Source organism: Oncorhynchus gorbuscha, linkage group LG19 (assembly GCF_021184085.1).
Source record: "Oncorhynchus gorbuscha isolate QuinsamMale2020 ecotype Even-year linkage group LG19, OgorEven_v1.0, whole genome shotgun sequence".
Taxonomy (NCBI): domain Eukaryota; kingdom Metazoa; phylum Chordata; class Actinopteri; order Salmoniformes; family Salmonidae; genus Oncorhynchus; species Oncorhynchus gorbuscha.
Genome location: NC_060191.1, coordinates 35891611 through 35901610, shown reverse-complemented (window position 1 = coordinate 35901610; position 10000 = coordinate 35891611). Strand labels below are relative to the sequence as shown.

Sequence of the window (10000 nt, the reverse complement as noted above, 5' to 3'; positions counted from 1 at the left end):
TCTCCCTCTCCTCTGCTTTCCCCTCTCTCCCTCTCTTTTTTCTCCCTCACCCTCTCCTTTCCTCTCTCTCCTGCTCCTCTCCTCTCTCCCTCTCTTTGCCTCATCCCCCTCTACTTTCCTCTCTTTCCCTCTCCTCTCCTTTCCTCTTTCCCTCTCCTCTCATTTCCTCTCTCTCCCCCTCTCCTCTCCTTTCCTCTCTCTCCCTCTTCTCTCTTCTCCTCTCTCTCCATCTGCTTTCCCCTCTTTCCCTCTCCTTTCCTCTCTCTCCCTCCTTTCCTCTCTCCCTCTGCTTTCCTCTCTCTCCCTCCTTTCCTCTCTCTCCCTCTGCTTTCCCCTCTCTCCCTCTCCTCTCCTTTCCTCTCTCCCTCTGCTTTCCACTCTCTCCCTCTCCTTTCCTCTCTCTCCCTCTGCTTTCCTCTCTCTCCCTCTCCTTTCCACTCTCTCTCTCCTCTCCTCTCTCTCCATCTGCTTTCCCCTCTCTCCCTCTCCTCCCTTTCTCTCTCCCTCTCTCCCTCTCCCTCTCCTTTCCTCTCTCTCCCTCTGCTTTACTTTCTTTCCCTCCACTCCTTCCCTCCCCCTCTGCTCTCCTCTCTCTCCCTATCCTCTCCTCTCTCTCCCTCTCCCTCTCTTTCTTCCCTCCCCCTCTGCTCTCCTCTCTCTCCCTATCCTCTCCTCTCTCTCCCTCTCCCTCTCTTTCTTCCCTCCCCCTCTGCTCTCCTCTCTCTCTCTCTCTCTCTCTCTCTCTCTCTCTCTCTCTCTCTCTCTCTCTCTCTCTCTCTCTCTCTCTCTCTCTCTCTCTCTCTCTCTCTCTCTCTCTCTCTCTCTCTCTCTCTCCCTCTCTCTCCTTTCCTCTCTCTTCCTCTGCTTTCCTTTCTTTCCCTCTTTCCTTTCCTTTCCTCTCTCTCCTTTCCTCTCTCTCCCTCTCCTCTATCTCCCTCTGATTTCCTCTCCCTCACTCTCCTCTCCTTTCCTCTCTCCTTCTGTTTCCTCCCTTTCCTCTGCTTTCCACTCTCTCCCTCTCTTTTTCTCCCTCTCCTCTGCTTTCCCCTCTCTCCCTCTCTTTTTTCTCCCTCACCCTCTCCTTTCCTCTCTCTCCCGCTGCTCTCCTCTCTCCCTCTCTTTGCTCCATCCCCCTCTACTTTCCTCTCTTTCCCTCTCCTCTCATTTCCTCTTTCCCTCTCCTCTCATTTCCTCTTTCCCTCTCCTCTCATTTCCTCTCTCTCCCCCTCTACTCTCCTTTCCTCTCTCCCTCTGCTTTCCACTCTCTCCCTCTCCTTTCCTCTCTCTCCCTCTGCTTTCCTCTCTCTCCCTCTCCTTTCCACTCTCTCTCTCTCCTCTCCATCTGCTTTCCCCTCTCTCCCTCTCCTTTCCTCTCTCCCTCTGCTTTCCACTCTCTCCCTCTCCTTTCCTCTCTCTCCCTCTGCTTTACTTTATTTCCCACCACTACTTACCTCCCCCTATGCTCTCCTCTCTCTCTCTCGCTCCCTCTCCTCTCCTTTCCTCTCTCTCCCTCTGCTTTCCTTTCTTTCCCTCTCCTCTCCTTTCCTCTCTCTCCCTCTCCTCTCCTTTCCTCTATCTCCCTCTGATTTCCTCTCTCTCACTCTCCTCTCCTTTCCTCTCTCCTTCTGTTTCCTCCCTTTCCTCTGCTTTCCCCTCTCTCCCTCTCTTTTTCCTCCCTCTCCTCTGCTTTCCCCTCTCTCCCTCTCTTTTTCATCTCTCTCCCGCTCCTCTCCTCTCTCCCTCTCGTTGCTCCATCTCCCTCTACTTTCCTCTCTTTCCCTCTCCTCTCCTTTCCTCTTTCCCTCTCCTCTCATTTCCTCCTTCTCCCCCCCTCTCCTCTCATTTCCTCTCTCTCCCTCTTCTCTCTTCTCCTCTCTCTCCATCTGCTTTCCCCTCTTTCCCTCTCCTTTCCTCTCTCTCCCTCTCATTTCCTCTCTCTCCCTCTACTCTCCTTTCCTCTCTCCCTCTGCTTTCCACTCTCTCCCTCTCCTGTCCTCTCTCTCCCTCTGCTGTCCCCTCTCTCCCTCTCCTCTCCTTTCCTCTCTCCCTCTCCTCTCCTTTCCTCTCTCCCTCTCCTCTCCTTTCCTCTCTCCCTCTGCTTTCCACTCTCTCCCTCTCCTTTCCTGTCTCTCCCTCTGCTTTCCTCTCTCTCCCTCTCCTTTCCACTCTCTCTCTCTCCTCTCCTCTCTCTCCATCTGCTTTCTCCTATCTCCCTCTCCTTTCCTCTCTCTCCCTCCCTCTGCTTTACTTTCTTTCCCTCCACTCCTTCCCTCCCCGTCTGCTCTCCTCTCTCTCCCTATCCTCTCCTCTCTCTCCCTCTCCTCTTTTCCTCTCTCCCTCTCTTTCCTCCCTCCCCCTCTGCTTTCCTCTCTCCTCTCCTTTCCTCTCTCTCCATCTCCTTTCCTCTCTCTCCCTCTGCTTTCCTTTCTTTTGCTCTCCACTCCTTTCCTCTCTCTCGCTCCCTCTCCTCTCCTTTCCTCTCTCTCCCTCTGCTTTCCTTTCTTTCCCTCTCCTCTCCTCTCTCTCCCTCTCCTCTCCTTTCCTCGATTTCCCTCTCATTTCCTCTCTCTCCCTCTCCTCTCCTATCCTTTCCTCTCTCCCTCTCTTTACTCCCCACCCTCTGCTTTCCTCTCTCTCCCTCCCCTGTCCTCTCTCTTCATTTCCTTTCCTCTCTCTACCTCTCCTTTACTCTCTCCCTCTCTTTCCTCACTCCCACTCTGCTTTCCTCTCTCTCCCTCTACTTGCCTCTCTCTCCCTCTCCTTTCCTCTCTCTTCTTCTCCTATCCTCTCTCTCCCTCTCCTTTCCTCTCTCTTCTTCTCCTACCCTCTCTCTCCCTCTCCTGTCCTCTTTCCCTTTCTTTCCTCACTCCCCCTCTGCTTTCCTCTCTCTCCCTCTACTTGCCTCTCTCTCCCTCTCCTTTCCTATCTCCTCTTCTCCTTTCCTCTCTCTCCCTCTCCTGTCCTCTTTCCCTCTCTTTCCTCCCTCCCCCTCTGCTTTCCTCTCTCTCCCTCTCCCCTCCTTTCCTCTTTCCCTCTCTTTCCTCCCTCCCCTCTCATTTCCTCTCTCTCCCTCTCCTTCCCTCTCCCTCCCTCTGCTTTCCACTCTCTCCCTCTCCACTCCTTTACTCTCTCTCGCTCCCTCTCCTCTTCTTTCCGCTCCTCTCTCTCCCTCTGCTTTCCTTTCTTTTCCTCACCCCTCCTTTCCTATCTCCCTCTCCTTTTCTCTATCTCCCTCTCCTTTCCTCTCTCTCCCTCTCCCCTCCTTTCCTCTCTCCCTCGCTTTCCTCCCTCCCCTCCGCTTTCCTCTATCTCCCTCTCCTTGCCCTTCCCCTCACCCCTTTCTTCTCTGTCCTCTCTCCTTTCTGCCCTCTTTCCCTCCTTCTATTCTGTAATGTGCTCTTTCTTTCCCTGGCTGCGGCTGAAATGGCGCACTATTCACTATATTTTGCACTACTTTTGATCAGATCCCTGTGGTCCTTAGTCAAAATTAGGGCACTATATATGGAATAGGGTGCCATTTCAGTTGCACTTCCTGTCTGTGTCAGTGTGTTGTGACAGGGTGGTGAGGGTGTTGTACGAAGTGCACATTATCCTGTAAGACTTAATACCCAGGTTGGAACTAAAGGGCAGGCTCGCAATTACAGCCTTCACGGCCTAGCACTCAGCACGACAACAGTTAGCCACGAACACACACACACATCTCTACGGTAGTACTAAAGGACACACACAGGTAAATAGATATTAAGCCATTTACATTTTCTTTATGAACACTCATAGTAGAAAACAGTATACAGTGTGTGTGCGAGTGTGAGTGTGAGTGTGAGTGTGAGTGTGAGTGTGAGTGTGAGTGTGTGTGTGTGTGTGTGTGTGTGTGTGTGTGTGTGTGTGTGTGTGTGTGTGTGTGTGTGTGTGTGTGTGTGTGTGTGTGTGTGTGTGTGTGTGTGTGTGTGTGTGTGTGTGACCTGTGCGTATAATCCAGCGTCTATGAGATAGTTGAATGTTGTGTGAATGTTGATATGAGGTTGTCGTCAGTTTTGAAGGCAGGAAGGAACAGGCAGTGCCGTCTGAGTCTTGTTAGAGTGATGGAGTGTGTGTGTGTGTGTGTGTGTGTGTGTGTGTGTGTGTGTGTGTGTGTGTGTGTGTGTGTGTGTGTGTGTGTGTGTGTGTGTGTGTGTGTGTGTGCGTGCGTGCGTGCGTGCGTGCGTGCGTGCGTGCGTGCGTGCGTGCGTTTGTGCGTGTGTGGCGGGGAGCCAGCCTTGTCGTCTCTGCTTTAATAAATCTCCTTTGGATGGAGCTGTGGAGCCATAAAGTGTATCGATCGCCATCCCTCACACTGCCGCTGCCAGGGCACACACACACTAATGCCCCCGCGCTTTATACACCCTCTCCTCACACGCACACACTCCTTTATAAACTCACACAAAAATTGAAGACTAAGTATACTGGTCAAAATAACAGACATAAAACTCATGTCTTTGAATTTATTAGGGTCAGTGTGCCTGGCCAGATGCCGACCAATAGCTACAGGCACTTCCCCTCGCAGCAAGTTTGTGTGTGGTGTGTAAGTGTACTCTCCAAAATACATTTCCCCTCCTACTTTCTCATGCGTATACGACATGCAAACATTCCCAGAGTCCTTGAGAACACAGTTGTTAACAAACAAGAACCAATCTGAAAACACACTACCCTTGAACCACTCTGAAACACACACACACATCATAATAATCCCCAAAACTCACAGACAGTGGAATAATGCAGCCTCTCTCAACCCGAGAGCCAGTGGAGAACAGACAGATGAACATTAACAGAGAAGTGTAAAAGGGCTGAACACTGAAATCCACTCTGTGTGTCTGTGGGCTTCATGTTGGATCCGGGCCTCATTGACATGAGGATAAATCAGGGGCCGGTTAAGGCACTCACTGATGTGAAATGAAGATGACACTAATATACTGTTACAATAACACAACCGCTGAACTATTAACACGTAACCTCTCCCTCTCTTTCTCTCTCTCTCTCTCTCTCTCTCTCTCTCTCTCTCTCTCTCTCTCTCTCTCTCTCTCTCTCTCTCTCTCTCTCTCTCTCTCTCTCTCTCTCTCTCTCTCTCCTTCCCCCTCCCCTCTCTTCTCCTCTCTCTCTCCTCCCTCTCCCTCTCCCCCTCTCCCTCTCCCTCTCCCTCTCTCTCTCTCTCTCTCTCTCCCTCCCTCTCTCTCTCTCTCCCTCTCTTTCCCTCTCTTTCCCTCTCCACCTCACTCTCTCCCTCTCTCTCTCTCTCTCTCTCCTTCACATACTCTCTGTATTTAAAGCATAAATCATGAGATGGACAGCATTTGATAGCTGCTCTCTTAAAAGCTCCTGTGCGTGTGGGGGGTGGGGGTGGGTGGGGGGGGTTAATTGTGCCAGACAAACAATGATTCAATTAATCGATCAGGGACTGGCTTGAGTTGGGTTGACCTGACACTGTTTTTAGTTTTGGACACATGGACTGACGTCCTCCTCTTCCTCCTCCTCCTCTTCCTCCTCCTCCTCTTCTCGCCTACAGGGAACCGTTTCTTCCTGACGTCGTTCGGGGCCCTGTACATATCAGAGGTCCAGAAGGAAGATGCCCTGTCCACCTACCGCTGCATCACCAAGCACAAATACAGTGGAGAGACTCGCCAGAGCAATGGAGCCAGGCTGTCTGTTATGGGTGAGAGAGAGAGAGTGTGTATGTGTGCGTGAATGTGTGTGTGGGTATGTGTGTGGGTGATGTGTGTGGGTATGTGTGTGGGTGGGGGTTGGGGGGGTATGTGTGTGGGTGATGTGTGTGGGTATGTGTGTGGGTGGGGGTGGGGGGGGGGGTATGTGTGTGGGTGATGTGTGTGGGTATGTGTGTGGGTGGGGGGTGGGGGGTATGTGTGTGGGTGATGTGTGTGGGTATGTGTGTGGGTGGGGGGTGGGGGGGTATGTGTGTGGGTGATGTGTGTGGGTATGTGTGTGGGTGGGGGGTGGGGGGGGGGGTATGTGTGTGGGTGATGTGTGTGGGTATGTGTGTGGGTGGGGGGTGGGGGGGTATGTGTGTGGGTGATGTGTGTGGGTATGTGTGTGGGTGGGGGGGGGGGGGGGTATGTGTGTGGGTGATGTGTGTGGGTATGTGTGTGGGTGGGGGGGGGGGGGGGGGTGTGTGGGTATGTGTGTGAATGGGGGGTGGGGGGGGGGGTATGTGTGTGGGTGATGTGTGTGGGTATGTGTGTGGGTGGGGGGGGGGGGGGGTATGTGTGTGGGTGATGTGTGTGGGTGATGTGTGTGGGATGATGATGTGTGGGTGATGTCTGTGGGTGATGTGTGTGGGTGATGTGTGTGGGTGATGTGTGTGGGTGAGTGTGTTTGTCTGTTGGGCCAATACCGTCTTACAGTTCATGGGTTCTTGTTATCCTTGTCTTCACAGAACAGAATTTGGAGAAAATATCAGCATGATCAATTTCAGTATTGCTAACACCCCCCCCCCCCCCCCCCTCTCAGACCCTACGGAGTCCACCCCCTCAGTGTTGGACAGTTTCCAGTCCGGCGAGGTCCAAGTGGGACGTATTGTGGAGCTGCCCTGCATCGCCTCGGGCTACCCCAACCCCACCATCCGCTGGCTGAAGGACGGGCGCCCGCTGCCCGCCGACTCCCGCTGGACGCGCCGCCTCACGGGCCTGACGGTCAGCGACCTGCGTCTGGATGACAGCGGCAACTACATCTGTGAGGTCACCAACAGCTTCGGCTCCAAAGAGGTGACCGGTCACCTCAACGTCATCGGTGAGTCACAGGTCACACGTCCCTGTACGAGTCCCTGGGTTAGTTCACCCCATGTTACCGGAACAGTTTGTTGTTTTGGGGCGAAGGCCTGTAGATGCGTCCCTATGCACATATTGGCCTGATGCACAGCTTGCCGTGTTTTATTCCCAGCGCCACGTACGGTCAGTCAGTGTCGTCAGTCTTAAGTTAGTTCGGCCGCCCAACCACATTGTCACAGTCATTGTAAAACGTTTGACGTGTTTAAGGTATTCGGTCGGGCATGTTATCGTGGTGTGTTTTTTTTGGGGGGGGGGGGTGACTTCTTGTTTTGGTCGTTTCCGGTGCCTTCGGGTTTATCCAGTATCAGAGGATGCTTCATGTGTAGGTTTTGCTATTTCCTTGATGCTATTGATCCCAGAGCCACAGACATGTACTATGTATAAGGAGGCTGTGTACTCGCCGTCCGGGACTGGCTTGTAATACAGAGACGCTGTCGTCCTGCAGCTCCGTCCCCGTGACTGAACACAACCTTCCTCTCAACCGCGGGGGGGGGACTGTTGCACATTCAGCCGTTGCCTTCCTCCCACCGCTGTCACCTCTCAAGACCGATCGCCTCGTCCCCCCCCCCTCTACCTGACAGAGGTGTTTAAGTAAAGGGGAGAGAGAGCGTGAGAGGGATTGATAGGGAGGAGAGGAGGAGATGAGGGGATCGTTTAAGCTCTGTCGGCTGTGTCCTGGACCCCTGTCAACTTCGCCGCGGCCCCTCTCTGAGATGAGTTTGATCCTGATCCCCCGGGACACCTCGCTCCCCTTCCTGCCCGCTCCATTCCGGGTCTCTCGGAACCCCTGCCGAGCGTGGCCGTGGTGACAGGAGAGAACACTGGTTGTTCCGGGGAGCAGCTTCCCCTGTGTGTCACTGGGTGGAGGGGGGTTATTGTTTTGGGGAAGAGATCTGGGAAGACCACACAGACACACATGGGATGGTGATGTTGAGGAGTGGGAGGGAGGATGAGGGCGGGAGGAAGGATGAAGGATAGTGGATGTTGGTCCGTTTGGCCGTAGGGCACATCATGGTGAACTCGCACAAAACCTACCTGACAGGGCAGGGGAGGTGGGATAATCATCACACACACACACACACACACACACACACACACACACACACACACACACACACACACACACACACACACACACACACACACACACACACACACACACACACACACACACACACACACACACACACACACACACACACACACACACACACACAGTAGTCCCCAGCACATAACACCAGCTGCCTTATTGCTCACTGACATTTTCGCTCCCTCTCTGTCTCTCTGTCTCAGTTTCTCAGGGTGTCTCATATTCACAGACACCCGTGTCTTTCTCCCTCTCTCTCTCTCCCTCTCCTTCTCTCTACCGCTCTGCAGAGGGCATGTCTACCCCCCTCTCCTTCTCTCTACCGCTCTGCAGAGGGCATGTCTACCCCCCTCTCCTTCTCTCCACCTCTCTGCAGAGGGCATGTCTACCCCCCTCACCTTCTCTCTACCTCTCTGCATAGGGCATGTCTACCCCCTTCTCTCTACCTTTCTGCAGAGGGCATGTCTACCCTCCTCTCCTTCTCTCCACCTCTCTGCAGAGGGCATGTCTACCCCCCTCTCCTTCTCTCTACCTCTCTGCATAGGGCATGTCTACCCCCTCTCCTTCTCTCTACCTCTCTGCAGAGGGCATGTCTACCCCCCTCTCCTTCTCTCTACCTCACTGCAGAGGGCATGTCTACCCCCTCTCCTTCTCTCTACCTCTCTGCAGAGGGCATGTATACCCCCTCTCCTTCTCTCTACCTCTCTGCAGAGGGCATGTCTACCCCCTTTCCTTCTCTCTACCTCTCTGCAGAGGGCATGTCTACCCCCCTCTCCTTCCCTCTACCTCTCTGCAGAGGGCATGTCTACCCCCCTCTCCTTCTCTCTACCTCTCTGCAGAGGGCATGTCTACCCCCTCTCCTTCTCTCCACCTCTCTGCAGAGGGCATGTCTACCCCCCTCTCCTTCTCTCCACCTCTCTGCAGAGGGCATATCTACCCCCTCTCCTTCCCTCTACCTCTCTGCAGAGGGCATGTCTACCCCCTCTCCTTCTCTCTACCTCTCTGCAGAGGGCATGTCTACCCCCTTCTCCTTCTCTCTACCTCTCTGCAGAGGGCATGTCTACCCCCTCTCCTTCTCTCCACCTCTCTGCAGAGGGCATGTCTACCCCCTCTCCTTCTCTCCACCTCTCTGCAGAGGGCATGTCTGCCTTCTCTCTACCTCTCTGCAGGGCATGTCTACCCCCTCTCCTCTCCTTCTCTCTACCTCTCTGCAGAGGGCATGTCTACCCCCTCTCCTTCTCTCTACCTCTCTGCAGAGGGCATGTCTACCCCCCTCTCCTTCTCTCTACCTCTCTGCAGAGGGCATGTCTACCCCCTCTCCTTCTCTCTACCTCTCTGCAGAGGGCATGTCTACCCCCTCTCCTTCTCTCTACCTCTCTGCAGAGGGCATGTATACCCCCTCTCCTTCTCTCTACCTCTCTGCAGAGGGCATGTATACCCCCTCTCCTTCTCTCTACCTCTCTGCAGAGGGCATGTCTACCCCCTCTCCTTCTCTCTACCTCTCTGCAGAGGGCATGTCTACCCCCTCTCCTTCTCTCTACCTCTCTGCAGAGGGCATGTCTACCCCCCCCTTCTCCTTCTCTCTACCTCTCTGCAGAGGGCATGTCTACCCCCCCTCTCCTTCTCTCTACCTCTCTGCAGAGGGCATGTCTACCCCCTCTCCTTCTCTCTACCTCTCTGCAGAGGGCATGTCTACCCCCTTCTCCTTCTCTCTACCTCTCTGCAGAGGGCATGTCTACCCCCTCTCCTTCTCTCTACCTCTCTGCAGAGGGCATGTCTACCCCCCTCTCCTTCTCTCCACCTCTCTGCAGAGGGCATGTCTACCCCTCTCCTTCTCTCTACCTCTCTGCAGAGGGCATGTCTACCCCCTTCTCCTTCTCTCTACCTCTCTGCATAGGGCATGTCTACCCCCCTCTCCTTCTCTCTACCTCTCTGCAGAGGGCATGTCTACCCCCCTCTCCTTCTCTCTACCTCTCTGCAGAGGGCATGTCTACCCCCCTCTCCTTCTCTCTACCTCTCTGCAGAGGGCATGTCTACCCCCTCTCCTTCTCTCTACCTCTCTGCAGAGGGCATGTCTACCCCCTCTCCTTCTACTCTC

The 10000-nt window shown here is 54.1% G+C and overlaps 1 protein-coding gene across 5 annotated transcripts in view; it reads left to right on the top strand.

Annotated features, from left to right (window-relative positions):
• Positions 1-10000, top strand: part of LOC124006179 (Down syndrome cell adhesion molecule-like protein 1 homolog) — a 206560-nt gene that overhangs the window by 138453 nt on the left and 58107 nt on the right. For all 5 annotated transcript variants that reach the window (XR_006833741.1, XM_046316016.1, XM_046316014.1 and 2 more), the window contains exons 4-5: positions 5540-5686; positions 6499-6777. Coding sequence is in view for 4 of the 5 variants with exons in the window: in XM_046316016.1 (XP_046171972.1) it covers positions 5540-5686; positions 6499-6777 (426 nt within the window). In the remaining variant the exon portion in view is untranslated. The remainder of the gene's footprint in view (positions 1-5539; positions 5687-6498; positions 6778-10000) is intronic.